General features: G+C 38.1%; 2 protein-coding genes and 1 pseudogene across 3 annotated transcripts; 1 reads left to right on the plus strand and 2 right to left on the minus strand.

Moving 5' to 3' along the window:
* Window positions 1-4,566: 4,566 nt before the first annotated feature.
* On the minus strand, window positions 4,567-8,299 carry LOC306854617 (tapasin-related protein-like). Its single transcript, XM_079392781.1, has 8 exons — window positions 8,159-8,299; window positions 7,586-7,768; window positions 7,225-7,497; window positions 6,767-7,096; window positions 6,165-6,494; window positions 5,912-6,004; window positions 5,339-5,358; window positions 4,567-5,084 (listed from the first exon to the last, which is right to left on the minus strand). The coding sequence occupies exons 1-8, from the start codon at window positions 8,202-8,204 to the stop codon at window positions 5,076-5,078; spliced, it is 1,284 nt and encodes a 427-aa protein (XP_079248907.1). The 5' UTR covers window positions 8,205-8,299; the 3' UTR covers window positions 4,567-5,075.
* Window positions 8,300-8,613: 314 nt separating this feature from the next.
* Window positions 8,614-14,115, plus strand: LOC306854387 (gem-associated protein 4-like). The gene is made up of 2 exons (XM_079392343.1): window positions 8,614-8,840; window positions 9,315-14,115. The coding sequence occupies exons 1-2, from the start codon at window positions 8,831-8,833 to the stop codon at window positions 12,452-12,454; spliced, it is 3,150 nt and encodes a 1,049-aa protein (XP_079248469.1). The 5' UTR covers window positions 8,614-8,830; the 3' UTR covers window positions 12,455-14,115.
* Window positions 13,868-15,595, minus strand: LOC306854388 (retinol dehydrogenase 14-like; annotated as a pseudogene). Its single transcript has 3 exons — window positions 15,170-15,595; window positions 14,228-14,430; window positions 13,868-14,121 (listed from the first exon to the last, which is right to left on the minus strand). The product of its transcript is annotated as a retinol dehydrogenase 14-like (transcript).
* Between the last annotated feature and the right edge of the window lie 1,107 nt (window positions 15,596-16,702).

The following is a 16,702-nucleotide window of genomic DNA, read 5'->3' on the forward strand; positions in this document are numbered from 1 at the left end:
CACTTGTTTGAGCTGACAGGGGGACAGAGACGCTAACATGACTAATGGGAGAAAGATAAACAGTGACAGAAAAGACAGACAAGGTAAAGAGATAGAGAAAATGACTGGCCCCCAGCAGACCTGATAAACCAGTGTGGATGACTTCACTTCCCGACACTAGGTCCAGAGGGCAGACGAGGAGACGGGGTCAGGGGAGGTCAGTGGACACAGTGAGGGTTTTCCATCCCTACCCATTTTAATGGCTGAGAATCTGCCCTACCAATCCTTCTCGTTTAGCGCTGCAGGGGAGGGTGTCTGATCCTGACCTCTGACCTCTCAGCTGGTCTTCTCTCCCAAATCACACCACATCATAGGAATCAGATTACAAGCAGGAAAGCCATCAAATGCAGTGTATGACTTACTTTACCAACAAACCAGCCTACATTTATGGACAGTCACAGATTTACAGGAACTGAGCAAGGGAACGTAATTAGTCTAAATCCTCCCTCATTGCGGATTTCTATAAAATAACAAATGACATAAAGATGGTCGCCGTTAAATTACAGTACAGAGCTGCAATATAGAGACAAGACGAGCTGTGCGGATGTTAGAGCCATCATTCAGTTTGTGGCGTCAAATTTTTTTTGAAGCTCACTTTCAGCTGACAGCTTCATTTTTAATCACTTCTGCGTCTGGAGAGCCAAATGACTGAAGAAAAAACCTGGCGATATTTCCTGGCAAGTCTTTGGAGAACATAATCATATATGGTCTAAAGCTCTGAACGATTGCTAAGGATTTTAGTATGTCTGTTCCATGAAATCATGGCCGAGTGCGCACGCTCACAAACACATGTGTAACGCCATACGCAGCCCAATTTTCTAATAAGGAAACTGCGTGTACACTTAGCTTACGCTTGTTCCTCTTGTCTTCAAACCTTTAAATGTTTCAAAGGTGTATTTTTGTTTCAGCTAAGCACTTTCATCAAGTCTTGTTTTCTTATTTGGCATTCATTTAAAATGGATCCACAGGTTTGCCTCACAGACGGTGTGGAACAATTACCCTTTCTCTTCTCCCATCTGTCTGTGCTGCGCTTTTCAGAAAAACATAACAATAACAGCTTTAGGTGCTGTGTTTTCAGGTATATGTCGCATGATGACTGACATTAACCGATAAACACCACACCAAAGCAATGGTTGCTGAGATACAGTAAACTATTATCTCGAGGCTTTGAGCCCCCTGAGCCCATTATGTCCCATATCCATTTTCATTCATGTCATTCTCATGCTTCCATGTGTTGATGTGTTGGATCCCCTTTCAGACAGACTTCCAGCCTATTTAAACATAGATCTTCAGACTTAGTTTTTCTTGGACTGGTAATATTAAAAAAGCATCTCCCCACAGACTCACTTTATAATCAAATGCACATGAACGTTCATGTTATAATAAATTCACTCTCCATTTTACTTCATTTTTAAGGATGCATTGAGTTCATTCTGAGAAACGGGCTTTTTTTAGTTTGGTAAAGTGACTTTTATTCATTTTTTTATGCTATCAAAATAATCCGGAAACACAAAAACTGTTATATAATATATATTTCATAATATTGTAATTTTAATAATTATCACCAATTAAAACAATATCATTCCATTACACATATAGCGTAAGTGTATTTTAAATTTTTGAAGGTGGAACGAAGGAAAAAAATAAATAAATAACACAAAATAAAATAAATATAAAAACTAATTTTAAATTATAAAAATAATAAATTTAAAAACTAAATTTAACTTTTAACACAAAAAAGTTGGCATCTGCTATTCATTGTTTATTTTGTTTTGAAGTTTACATATTAGTGGAGAATGACACTCATTTTTCTATCATCTCATGACTTCATTTGTCTCAGTTATCAAAATGGTATAAATCATATTCCAGATGGTAAAATGTTTACGTCTGTGAACACGCTAAATTACACAGCCATAAACTTGTTTATATCTTGGTGGTATTTATACCAAGTATTTTATTGCCAGAGCAGCTCGCCAGGCCCACTTAATCCCAATGTCTGTAATGATGAACCACTCTTTATGTAACTTTAAAATAACTTTAAATCAGATGTGGCCAGGCATGGATTTGGTTAAACCTCTAGTTAGAGCTGGACACCCCAAGACTATGAAAAGGCAATGACGTTGATGTCTAGCACATCGGGATCCTGATCTTTACTACACACGTATCGGTGTCCTTCATAGGTGTCATCAGGTGCTGGGAGAAGACGCAGTGTCTCAACCAACTATCTCACACGCTAAAAATACTGCAACTCATAGTGTCAGATAGTCTTGGCTGCGCTGTCCAATGGGAGAAAAACAGAAGCGACAGAGAAGAGAGAGAGGGGTTCAAATTTAAAAGGCAGAAACCACAGACTGATTGATGCGGGTTGCAAGGACAGAAGTCTTTCCATGCCATGCTATTCCACCGATTAAATGTGTAAGGCAGTGCCCTCACCAGAGAACCAAAGAATCCAAGAGAAACTCCTTTTGGGTCTTCACATCAGCAGACTTCAAACACAGGCCACACAGGCCAAAGGTCCAGAACATCACAGGAAAAATAAACACACAGAGACACAGGACAGGAAGGGGGAGCAGGACATATAGAGAAGAAAATAAGACAGGATAAAAAAGCCAAACAGTCAAAGAATCCCGATGATAAGGTGAAGAATTAGGGGGAAAGAAAAGCTTCTGCTGAAACATTTACTGAAAAGTTGGAATTTTATAGGAGACAAATGTCTAGCGAGTTTATATGACACAAATGAAATCTGCTGAGACAAATTCTGAGCGAATAAAGTAGCAGGCCATCTGGGACAGTCAGGAGAACAAATTTGCTGTGCATACAAACACTTAACCGCAACTTCAACTCCCGGTGACTGGAAGAAAGAGAAATGAAGCATCATCCACCCTGATGTCTGAGACTGCAGACTATAGAGGTAATAAAATGTGGCCTTAAAGGGATAGTCCACCCAAAAATTGAATTTCTTATTGTTTACTCACCATCATATTGTTCCGAACGAACCTGCATGATTTTATTTTTTCCGTGGAACACAAACGAAGGTCATTTGTCGAAGTCAGTGGGGTCCAAACAACACTGAGTCCCAATTAATTTTATTGTATAGACAAAAACAAAAGAAACAAACAAAAAACACAGACACTTTTGTGCTCCACAGAAAAAGGAAAGTCATACAGGTGTGAAACGACATGAGGGTAGTGATGTTATTGTTAAAACTAAAACTACTAAAATATTTCTATTAACTGAAATAAAAATTAAATATTAGATGACAAACTTAAACCTAAAAGAACTTATAATACTTAAATATTTAAGAAAAAGTAATAATAATGACAAAAGCACACCACAAAATTCCTAAAACTTAAACTCAAATTCAAAATATTAAAAAAATTAATAAATAACTCTGTATGAGGGTGAGTAAATGAATTTTTAAAAGCAGCTATATTGAAAATTCTCTGTTGTACCTTAAAGTCCTTCATAGAAATATTTATTCATCAATTATGAAAAATAAAGCGAGCCATTATTGATTTCCCCAGAGCACTGACCACCATCAGCAGTCACATGGCTCTGTGTTTCTGGGCTTTGGAAACAAAACAAGCCATTCCCTCATTCTCTTTGAATTACCCTACACAGCCTACACCTCCCAGAGTGACCAGGCCTGTTTGTTTTTAAATCCCATCTGTGGTGAAACCAGGGCCACATGGCTGTCCATTGCAGGTTCAGAGAGGGTTAATCAACTCCAATCATTCTTTAGTTCAGCTCGGCTGATTAAATTGTGCTAGAATTTTTTTTCTAACTTCCACAACACATCAACCGGAATAAAACAAGCTACTGCTGCATGTTGTTTAAAATGTCAACAGGTCGAATGGAAACTGACGGGGCTAATAACGGATCATGAGCCACGGACAGGCGGCCCATCGCTTATGCAGTTGGTGTAATAGAGACTCTTGACTTCTCAAGGCATAAGCCTCATATGGTCCAGGACAGCTGTTTCCGTAGAACTGCAAAGCTTGGCTGAGCAATGACCTTCCTCTGGCTGCTGACCCACCAGGCACGCTAGTTTCCAAAAAGCCCAATGAGCATCACCACTGAATAAACCTTGAAATAAAACAAAACTTATAGTTTCTTTCGGTCAACACAAGCACAATGATGAAACCAGGGATTCTGAATTCAGATACAAAGTTCCTAATAATAGCTCCATTGTGCATTTGAAGACATTGTAGCTGGGATGATAGTGAGAGAGAGAGAGAGAAATGAGGAGGGTACTGTGAGAGAAGGGGAATGTACCAAGTGCCATGTGGGAACAGCTGCCATTCCTGAGTGAAGTGTTTATAGTGTAGCTAACTGGGAGTCAGGGAGATGCCTCACGGGGGGGGCTTCGTGTGGTCCAGAGATGAGTATTTAGCCAAGAATACTTCAAAACCCCACAGGCCTCAGAGCACCATTGGTGTTGGTTTTCATTGTGAGCGGAAAACTGCGTTGCAAACATCACACAAAGTGCTCTGAACATAGATATATTTCAATTTGACAGTCATAAAATAAAACTCACAATGATTTTATTTTAAATCCTACAAATTTTACAGATATTAAAATTCAAGTTCATCTACGTTGCTCCAAGCATTATTTCATTTATATTTATTTTTTGCAACTGAAGTGCAAAAACACGGTGTTGTACCTTTCCCCACTTATTTTATAATATTCGATTATTTCTTAATTTATTACGCGAAATGATCAACATCAGTAGTGCACTTTACATTCATGAAATCATGCCAAATTGGCATTAATATTTATAGATGCCAAAAATAACCCAGAAAGCTGCAAACAAATTCTTCTTCTGTTCATAAAGAGCCACAGTGCCTTATCAGCCATAGTAAACAAGGGCATAAACAATGAAATCTGAAATTACACCTCACAACGCACTCCCCATTTTCCCATGAAGAGCACCCAATCTTTGCGAACGCAGCAGCAGGGATGAGAGGAGAAAGAGACACGAAGGAAGTGTTGTCGGCTTCCATCACGCTGTACTTCAAATCCTCAGGCTTGAGCTCTCAAAACCTCTGCACATAAGAGACATAAGGTAAACATACAGCGTGAGATGGGACATATGGCAAATAGACGCACACACTTACGTCACACTTCGACATATGTCAGTAATTACAAATACATGTACACACAGATGTGTAAAACACACATACACAAACTTAAATAGTACAGAGAGCCTATTCATCTTATACACAGCTGGGGTTCATGTAAATTTGCACAAAGGATGTTGGTAGAAATATTATTGTTCTATTCCCACCTTCATACTCACCTTTTTTGCTGCTTTTCTACCTAGAAAAGAGAAAATATTATGAACATTAGACTTGCACAGGTAAATAGAATAACTGAAAGGTGAAACAATTAAAAAAAAAACTAAGTTTTTATTCAAGTAAAGAATTAACCTTTGACAGACTGCCTTAATTTTTTTACTTATCAGCCACATTATCACTGTCTACTGTAAATCAATTGATTTAAATTGTAAATCAATTGATAAATGTTTTAATATTTTACAAAAATATATTGTTCATGGTTTAATTTACTTTCATGTTAATAATGTATGCATGTATTAATTTATTTTACATGGTAAAAGATGCCATGGTATTCCACATTGTGCAAAGAGGTGACTCAACAAATTATTTGCAAATGTATTTTTCTTCATTTTAATACGCGTCTGAATGGAAAACCAAGATTTTTTTGTTACATGCTAATTTGACCTTATTGATAAAATAGCAACATAAGTTGCATAGTGTTTACATGATGTAAACCCCCCCAAGCAAATAATAACAATTAAAATTAGGGATGCATAATAAAGTTCAAAGTGGTTTATAAACAACAAATGACTTACCTGCAAGATACTGAGGCAGCATATAACAAAGAATTACTAGCATGGCAATTATGAATCCAATGACTGCGATATACCACATGGTAGAGTCAGGTTCTGTGATCGACAAACAGCAAAAAAGATATATTGAAGAGTATTGCCATAATGGAACATCATGCCTGCCACCTAGTGGTTATTTGTAATATCTAATTTAAAGGATATTTAGGGACTTTCCATTTGTGCAAATGATTTTGTGTTTGAGTTGCATCTAATTCACCTGTAACTATGAGATAAAAGCTCTTGCGGATGGGAATGAGCAAGGACTTATGGGATACTCTGCAGGTGTACTTATATCCAGAGTCCTCCAGGCTAGGCTGCAGATAGAAGAAGGCTGAGAGCGAGTATGTGTCATCTTGATTAAGTCGATGACTGGAGTACAGAACATTCTTCAGGAACGAAGGCGTAGGGCTGCCCCCAGATGCTTCACGGTACCATTCGATGTTTACATCCAGTGGATAGTACCCTTCTGCATCACATATCAGCTTCTGGTCCTTACCAAGTGTCATAGACAAGGTGGAGCCAACGTTTATAGACACACGGGGTTGTTCTGTGGAGTTTGAAAGAGAAAAAAGAAACTTTCAAGTGAGCGTTCAATCATTTATTCACCCTCATGTTGTTCCAAACCTGTATGATGTTCTTTCTTCAGTAAAACGCAAAAGAAGATATTTTGAAAAATATATTAGCAGTTTTTATCCATGCAAAGATAATAAATGGGGTCCAAAACAACATTTGAGCCCACTTATCTCTGAAGCTGCTTTAAAACGAAAAACACTATACAAACATAAATATGAAATGAATTAATGAAATGTGTCATCTTACCACTTAGGGTAAGGGGAATATCATGGCTTCCATAGAGAGGAGGAACCATCACAGAGCAGATATATGTGCCCTCGCTGAGTTTTTTGGTGAGTGGAAGCTTATAGGAGACGTTTCCAGCAGCGATGGCCTTGACAGCCACTCCGCTGCCTTCACTCTTCCCTGTGCGGCTGGAATAGCTGAAGAGCTTGCTGCGCTCTCCGTGTTTCTGCAGTCTCCACTCCACCGTTGCATTAGGCAGTTTATGATCCACAGCAAACATACAGTGCAGGTTTGGCTCCTTCAAGAATCCCACCTCCACGGAGGGAGTCCGGGTCAAAACCACCATCGCGGCTGGAAAACACACATGAAATAAAGGAAACGGAAAAAAACTAATTGAATATTTGCACTCTGGATTATATTCTCATTCAATTTTGGACGAGGCACTGCCTTTCTCCCTTGACTACAGGAGACCATGCTACCTGATGTTGTCAGGAGATCCCTATCATTGACTGTTGTCCATTGTAGAAAGTCAACCTCTCCTTGGGCAGAAGGTGCAGTTGTGTGTCTGAGGAAGGTGGTGATGACGAACAAGCCTTGTGTATGGCGTATTGTACAGGTGAACCAGACGTCATGATCTTGCGCTTCTGCAGTAGGCCAGCGCATTACAATCCCTCCACTGCTGTATCTTCGGATCTCACAGTTTAATGTATCCTCACTTCCCTCCAAATAACGCCTCATATCCACTTTAGATGCTGCATTATTGTACACAAATGAACAAACAGCAGATTAATTAAAGAGAAGGATATATTAAGGTTATAACTTCAAATCACTTTCACTTACCTGTGACAAGGAAGGTAATGGTAGGGTGCAAAGGCTTGTCGCCAACATTACCAAATTGAAGCACAGCCTCTCTGTTGATATACTTGGTTTCTGTGTGGCCTTCTTCATTTATATTAACTTTCTCATCCACAAACGGACAAGGAAGCCAATGGACATCATAAAGAGACTGCGAGCCATTAACACCTGTTCAAAACAAACAAATCAGTAAATAAAAGGAGTAATAACAGGATAAACCCAATACTAAATGAACTTTAAATGGAATGTGAAAATAGAAGTACTATAGTTTACACAGTGCCCCATTAAGCAACCTTGCTAAACAAGTGTCTTTAAACTCCTCTGATAGTTATTTCCTTCAACAAAGTATGCATTAATTTACCTAAAAGTTCCGATATATATATATATATATATATATATATATATATATATATATATATATATATATATATATATATATATATATATATATAAAATACACCTTTTGCATAAAATTACATTATACGAGCAGAGGAGTAAAGGAAGGAAAAATAAGTTGATTCTACAGCAACAATATTATAAATCTTATAATAAAAATACCTAAGCGTAAAATTGCTAGGATAAGACCGCCAAAAATCCAAAACATAATGTATATTCTCGTCCTCTAGACAATCATCCCAGTTTCCTAAAACCGCCATGCAAACATTAACTTTCTCTTTCGTTTCGTCAGACTGGTTGTGCACGAATCTGCGTTTTGAACAAATCTTTAACTGAATCAATCTCTCGCGTTCACTCCCATGCACAGACTCGTATTTTAACTGAATGAACTTTGACAAATGAATGTGCAAGAATGACAGTAAAGCGTAACAACACTTTGTTACAGGTGTTTTTAATGAATCTTCTGAGTTAATCACAACCTGGCTGCAAATAGGTCACTGGACACTGACCGAATATGAATCGAATCTTTTTTTGTGAAGAGATTCAAAAGATTCGACTCTCTGAGATCCCCTCCACGTGATGGCGCTACAAAAAAACACAGCAAGGGGAACATCTCCAGCCGTTTTTGGCACGGAAGCACATACAGTACATTTGAAAACCCAAAAGGTAAACGTGTTAAGCGTTAGCATTCAAAACGAGTATTTCTCTCAGGTTTCTATAATAAACGTCTGAAAACTGCATGCATCGTCACAGCTGTGATCATTTTCTCATCTTGGGGATTCAGTGGATATGAATTACTTCAGTTAGTGACTTTTCTTTGCATGCCCAGCAATTATGGATCAAGGTAATCATTTATTATTGTTTTAATGTGAAATGATATACTGGTACATGAAATGTTATTTAATTCTTGCATGGCGTTATCTGCGCTTAACATTGTCAGTAAGGTTAGCTATTATTAACCACCATCGAAACACCAAGTAATCATAAATTGTCCTATTTTTTCATATTAATATTTAATAAAAATGATTCTGAAAGCATCTTACACTGTCTTGAGTAGAGCTCACATTAATTTATGGAACAGAAGTTAGTTCTCAAGTTAGAAACATTTTAGCAAACTTAAATAAAACCTAGCAAACATGAAAATGTTTTAAAATATGCACATTGGCTATTGGATAATAACTATATCATTATTTGTATTATTTAAAAAGTATCACACAATATCTAATAACTGATATTTTGGTGGAAATGATGCAATACAAAGTGAAGATATTTATCATGCCTGACAAAAGCAATACCTGATTTAACTCCTCTGTTTCAGAGTCATGGCTGAGCTGTGAGAAGACTGCTGTGCTTCAGGGAGGATTCGTACTGGCAAATCAGATATGCCAACCTGAGCCACTGCTGTCTCTGAAAAAAGAGGACTGGGATCGGATTGGCTGTCCGATTGTTAACGCGGTCAAAGAGATATGCGAACATTCACTCAAAGACAGAGTCCACTGGAGAAAGAGGATTCTCTGTATTGTGTGGAGCAAAATCTTAGAGGTGAGGAACAAAGAGGACATTGATATCAGATGGAAGGAAGACCCATTGTTTGCTGTACAGAACAGCCTTCCTGATATTAGCCATACTGTGCTGTTTGAGCTGGTGAAGTCAATGAGCTTTTCTACGGTCTATGTGGAGCTGCTGTTGTGCTTTCAACCAGCTGAACGGTGTGAAGAGCTCAAGCTGCTGGTTGATCATGTGACAAGCAGCAGCACAGAAGCAGATGTGAAGCTGCTGTTGGAGGTGTGGTGGGAACTACTGAAGGGCAAGAGAGGATGTCTTGATGCCTTAGACCAGCTCTTTACAGCTCAGTGTTCACGCTCCATGATGTCCACGACTGAGCCATCACCCCTGGCATCAAAAAGATTCAAACCTGAGCCAGAATCTACATGTGTGGTGCATGTACTGTTTGAGGGGCTGAGGAAAATAAAAGAGCATTTAACTTCCTCTGAGTTGTGTTATTTTGCCCTCTCTAATTGCCTGGACACATTGTATACCAACTACCTTTTAGGTAATGCTACTGATCTCTCCATAGAAATTAAACTCCAAAACATCGCTCGCACAGTGAGCCTTAAAAAGAGAAATGAAGAGCTGGATGGTTTTGACCTGACTGAGATCATACGTGAGGCTCAGAGAGACCTTGCTGCTACTCTCACTCCTGCTCAGACCAAGCCATGTGGAATGACATTCATCCAGGCCATGCAGGTCACACTTGAGATTATATGCTCCTGGGAGGTTATGGGGCTTCTGAAGATGCCCAGCAATGACCTAAATGCCATGGCAATCCGTTTGAAAGATAGCCTGGATAGAGTTATGACTTCTTTGGAGCAACCGTCACATGCAAAAGACCTGGTTGGAAATGGACAGACTTTTAATAATTTGAGAGTAACTTTGAAAGGCTTAACGGCATCTTTATCATTTACTGTTCCTGAAAGTTCTGCAGCAGAAGTAGCAAATATGTCCATCGCCATCTTAGACCATCATCTTGAGGGGTTTGAAGGTCTTCCTGGACTGTTTGCATCCAAACTTAGTCAGAATTTCAGTGAGATGGAGTGGATTCAGTGTCTGGAGAGAAATGGGAGTTTGTTTCAAACCACGGAGCTTCTGATGACATTGATCTCCACGCTTACAGCTAAATGTCAAAGTGACACTGATGTTCAGCACTGCAAAAAGCTCAAGGATATTATTGTAAACCTATTTTCCCACTTGTCGTTGCCTGACAAAAATGCTACGCTTTCAGAAATGCTCTCCATCTCCAGAAAAGGTCTTCACGGATTTATTCCCAGCTCTGTAACTATAGGTTTCTCAGAAAAACTCAATCTGGCCTTCAACAGCATAATTCAAAGTGGTGCGAACAGCAGCCTTGATGCAGCAGTCTCTGCTGTGGCCCGAGTGGCTTTCCAGAATCCTGAAGCCACTTTGCGGCGATGCTGCCACATGGCTGTTGTCAACCTTGGAGCTCACACTCTGATAGCCGAAATTCTCCAGCAGCTCTCAGGTCTCATGTCTTCAACGGGAGTTCAGAAAGATAATCTGCTGTGTAGGTGCCTGCAGGTCACGGTGTGGAGCAAGCTATCCTCACTTCAAGAGGAGAACCAGTTTCTGCAATTCTTGGCTGAGCTTATGAAGTGCAACATAACTGGAAGCACAGGAGAAAAGCTGAGTTTCCTTCGTCCAGAAGAAGTCTTGCATGTGTTTGTCCAGCCGTACCTTCTCCCAGCATCTTCCAGCTCAAGCAACTTAGAGTTTTGTCTCCGACTTCTTCAATGCACCCTGAGCCAGGAGACCAGGAGTGACTCAGTGCATTGGATCATGAGCTGCTCTCCATTTCCGCTTTTATATTGTCTGGCTCAGCTCTTGAATGAGTGCAGTAGATGCTGGGACCGGCCGGTAGAGAGCGAGATGCACATCTCCATTGCGTCCAAAGAGCTGCTGTTGTCTGTGCTGCACACACTGGGGATAATTGTTGGCAAGGAAGTGGCCCGTGCACCTGATGCTTGGTCCAGAGCTCTCTTTTGGCTCTACAGCAAAGTGGAGGAACTTGATTGGACCGTGCGATTTTATCTGAAGGATGTGTGGGGAAACCATTTCAAGTATGAAGCTCCAAACTCTCTGTTGTCAGTTTGTGATCTTCCTGAGCAGGGGTGGTCCGGCCTGGACTTACCTCAGTATGGACAAGGTACTGGACTTGTAGCATGGTTGGAATGCTGTGCTCTGTCAGACCGTGTTCGTGAGGCAATGATGGAATCTCTCTCCCTAAACTTGCTGAAACCAGATGAAGTCAACATGTTCGGCAAGGGCCTGTTAGTTGCAGCATGTCAGATTCTCCCGTGGTGCACATCTGGGGAATGGGAAAGACTTTTGAAAGTTTTACAAAAACTTTTACTGTCAGACAAACTGTATGTGCCATACTCTTTAGAATACGTTGATTTCCTTCCGCTACTCGATCTACGTTCGTTTGCCGGCGAGTTGCGCCTATCAGTGTTTCTTCTGCGAATCTTCCAGCTGCTCTGCAGTTTGAGCTGTTCCGATTGGCTTCCACCTCAAGGCTGGGTGCATACAGGACGGCTTTATGCCAACGCGATGAGGGGCATTATCAGCTCAGTCACTGAGAAGATTCCCACTATGCCATCCCCCAAAACCTCTGGAGCTTGCAGTCAGGAAGTTCTGTTTGTGTTGACTCAGCTCTTCTGCCATGTGCTCCATGTGCAGGTGATGATACCTGGCCAGCCAGAGGCACTGTTCCTGTGTGCCCTGGAGATTTTGACCAACTATGAGGCTGTACTCTTAGCATATCCCGACAGCTGCACTGCCCTGCAGGGTCTCAACACACGTCACTTCTTCACTACAATCACAGACAATTTGAATAGCGCAGACATGAAATCTGCTCTACACCAGAAGATAGCTCAGTTATGAGATTACACCAGGAACTCAACACAATCAATGACGACTGCTACACCATGAGTTTGAATTTGTTCATTTGGTCTATCACAGAAGAAAGTAAATAAATAATTGTGCATAGTAGTTGCAGTAGTGTTTAACACTTTTTTTTATGGTGATGTATTTGCTAACAGTTTATTTTGTATAATACTTTTCACAATACATTTTGTTTTAAAGCAGCTTTACAGAAAATGCTTGTTTTGTTTCATTTGGGAAGTATTATCATCCAGAGCTATTTATCAAAGCAATATACAGATGATGACAGTAATATACAGCTATAATACAATTCATGTATTTAGTTGAGAAGGCACAACAAATCTGCTGCAATTACAACATAAGCTTGTAATGATTACAATATAAGGTTCGTATTACAATATACGGACAATATTAGGCAGTTTTCACGCCAAAATTTAAAAATAAGGTTCAGTTTGTTAATTGGCCTATCACTTGGACCTTACAATGAGCAATTTTTGCAGCATTTATTAATCTAGGTTAACTTTACTTTTTAAATACTGTTAATTCATATTTGTTCATAATACATTAATTTATACAATTTGCACAACAACAAAAAATTGTAAATAGAGTTGAACAGTAATCTGGATTAATAAATGCTCTAAAAGTATTGCTTTTTGTTCATGATACTAAGTGTTAACATTGAATCTTATTGTAAACCATATATATTTTGATATGTATTTGTCTAAAAAAAGTAACAATATAGTGAAGAGAAGCTCATACAGCAAACTGACAAATGTTTATAACAGCAAAAAAAAAGTATATAATTTGTATGGTATGGTCACATCTTTAGGACTGATCCATCCTTATGAATGGCTCATCAAACCCTTTAAAGATCACAAAAATATACATTTTCAGGCATGCAAGTGTTTTATCTTCTCTTTACTCTGAATCAAACAGGCTACTTGCATCACTCTTAAAAAGTTGCAATAAAATCTTAAAATTGGCCATATACCACATAACCGAAAGCCTGCCCTACAAAGACATCAACAAACCCAAACAAGACAAATTTCTATTATTGCTAAAACACATTATTGCTGACACAAGTTCTCTGAAAGTAATAAGCATGACTTGGCACAAAGTTGTGCCAACTTCCACATCACCAAATGCAAAGACTTTAGTGAAGACAAAATGTGTGTGGTTTTTTCTAACTATTACATGATATTACAAAAATCTGTGCAGCTTAATTCAGCCCAAATAAAAAGTTTTATTTCAAGTGAATAACAATTAATTGCGTTGTACTTCAACACAAGCTAAGCCCAATTTGCCTTTTGATGTCATTTTTTTTTTTTCATAAATCAGTAAAACATTATAACAGTAAAAAATATAATTAACATTATTACACCTGCAGTGTATGCAGTGAGTATCCGAGTGGATTCAGGACAGACCGCATAATGTCTCACTCACTTCCCAGTTTTTTTGGCCACAGCATCATCCTTAGCCTTGACCTTCACTTTCTGCACAGCACAGTCAGAGAAATGCCTGCCACTCAGGGATTCGATGCCCTCCTGCACAGTATAGAGTCGTCTGGGCACCGGCCTCTACATCCTTAAAGAACAGAGCTGCGATGGGTTTCAACAAACTCCTGGACATTTTATTCATATTACGGGTGAGATCAGAGTTTAACACACCTGTTGAAACAAATATATGGATAGTTAGCCATCGCAGAAAATACACACTGAAAGTGTGCATACATATGAAACTCAAACATCAGTATGATGTTAAAGGGACACAGACCTGGGTGGAGGCTGTAACAGGTCACGTTGGTTACTTGTAGCCTCTTTGCCAGCTCATGTGTGAAGAGCACATTACACAGTTTGCTGTGTGAATACACTCTTTTAATCTGTCCAATAACAGGTTAGTCAGAAGGAAGTGACCAAGGTGATTGACACCAAACATAAGACCAAGACCATCTTCAGTAGTGCCCTGCATATAAACTCCTGAAATACAGATGATATGTATTATAGATGGACTTTATAAAGATTTCTGTCTGAAATACTGACTTGGCATACATTGATTTAATATTCCTCACAAAACCAGCACCAGGATGGTTTTAGATGCTGTGACATACAATGGAGTCCACACTAAATATTATAGGGTTATTTATTTATATATATTATTATTAATATACAGTGACTTTCAAAAGTTTGGGTTAGCAAGATTAAGGAAGAAAATTAATAATTTTATTCGTCAATAATACAATAAATTGAGCAAAAGTGACAGTAAAGACAATGTTACAAGATTTCTGTTTAAAATGTTCCTAAATTATATATATATTTTTTTTAAATCTGAAAAATTATCATGGTTTCCACAAAAATATTAAGTAGCACAACTGTTTTCAACATTGCTAATAAGAAATGTTTCTTAAGCAACGAATTAACCTACTAAAATGATTTCTGGATCATGTGACACTGAAGACTGGATTACATTACAAATATATTAAAGTAGAAAACAGATATTTTACACTGTAATATTATTGCACAATTACACTGTTTTATGGTATTTTTGATTAAATAAATCAACGCATAATTGGTTAGAAGAGACGTCTTTCAAAAACAAACTAAAATCTTTTAAACTCCAAACTTTTGAATGCTAGTGTATACAAATGATTAAAATGTAGAATTATCTTGACCTATATTATAATTTATGATATGCTTGTGATTTAAACAAAAACTCAACCTGCATTGTTGATGAGAATATCCAGTCTTCTCGGTCTTGAGGAAAGTTTCTGCAAAGGAGCGCAGTGATTTCACCAAATCCAGCTGCATGAACACCACATATTTACTTCCATTTTCCTAAGTGAAAACAAAACATATGATATACAATTATATAAAAAAAGATATATTTAGTAACTGAGACTCACAGGTAAATAGATTTTAAGGCAATGTTCTCACTCAAGTTTACATTAAGTCCTTTAAACGACTGACAAACGTATTGACTTAAAACACATTCTTAAAAAAAAGAAATAAAAAGTGGCGCGTTTACCTGTAACTATGTCCGTCTTGCCATGCAGTATTGCGTTAACCATGCAAAATGCTGTATTTGTTTTTATAGCTATTTGCACATAACATTTTGTAACAAAAATGTCTAATGGAAATTATTCATTCTTCCACCAAAAATTTAAAATAAACATTTTAACATTACATTACGAAAAAAAGTCCATATTGGAAATAAGTCAAGTATAAAATAACGTGAAAAAGTTTGAAATTGAATAGAACTCAAAGCAACACATTTTCATTCACCCTGATAATCAGGTTAATTGGCCACAGTAGTTAAAGATTAACATTTACCTCTATAAAACCATATAAACAAATTCAGTATGGTGGTACCACAATCCGTGTCTTAATAGCAGGCTTAACAATATTGCAGTGACTAGTATTTTAGCAGAAGCCATGGTTAAAATAGAGGTGTCTGGAAAATCATCTGCCTGAATAGTCCCAATACATAGGAGCTTAGGCTGTCAATAAAAGCTGCAACATAACTGAACTTTTGAGGAGAAAAAATAAAAATGCACCACACATACCAGTACAGTGATTGTACAAAGCTCACTTTCCTGTCAACCATCACCACCTGATACACAAATTTCACTTGTTTACTTGGTTCTCTTCATTTTTACCTGCATTCTTAAAGGTATAGTACACCGCAAAATGAAAATTCCTACATTAAAATTTACTCACCCTCAAGTTGTTCCAAACATGTATGAGTTGGTTTCTTCTGCTGAACACAAAATAAGATATTTTTAGGAATGTTGTTAACTAATCAGTGGAAGGTAGCCATCGACTTCCATAGTATTATTTTTTCCATACTATGGAAGTCAATGGCTACCGTTAACTGTTTGGTTATCAACATTCTTCAGAATATCTTAATTGGTGTTCACCAGCTGAAAGAAATTCATACATTTTAGGAACTAGTCGGAAGATGTAGCGTGTTCTTGTGCTGTCACCTTGTAATTACGATAATTAAAACATAGCGTGAACACAGCAAAATGCTACTGTGGAGTGCTATCGTCATAAAAAAACAGCCTTCAGTCCCTTAATTCAGTCACACGGTTCCACAAACAGTACAAGTGTTATGTAAAACCCTGCTTTTGCTCTCTGCAATTTCATATAAAAACCACAAAAATTAAAATCTGTCAGTTTTCACTCTAACTTCATTCCTTAACAGCTTACTTTCTAGTGTGGAACACAAAAGATATAAAAAAAGGCTCAGTCA

The sequence above is a fragment of the Barbus barbus genome (genome assembly GCF_936440315.1).
Source record: "Barbus barbus genome assembly, chromosome: 34".
Lineage (NCBI taxonomy): Eukaryota > Metazoa > Chordata > Actinopteri > Cypriniformes > Cyprinidae > Barbus > Barbus barbus.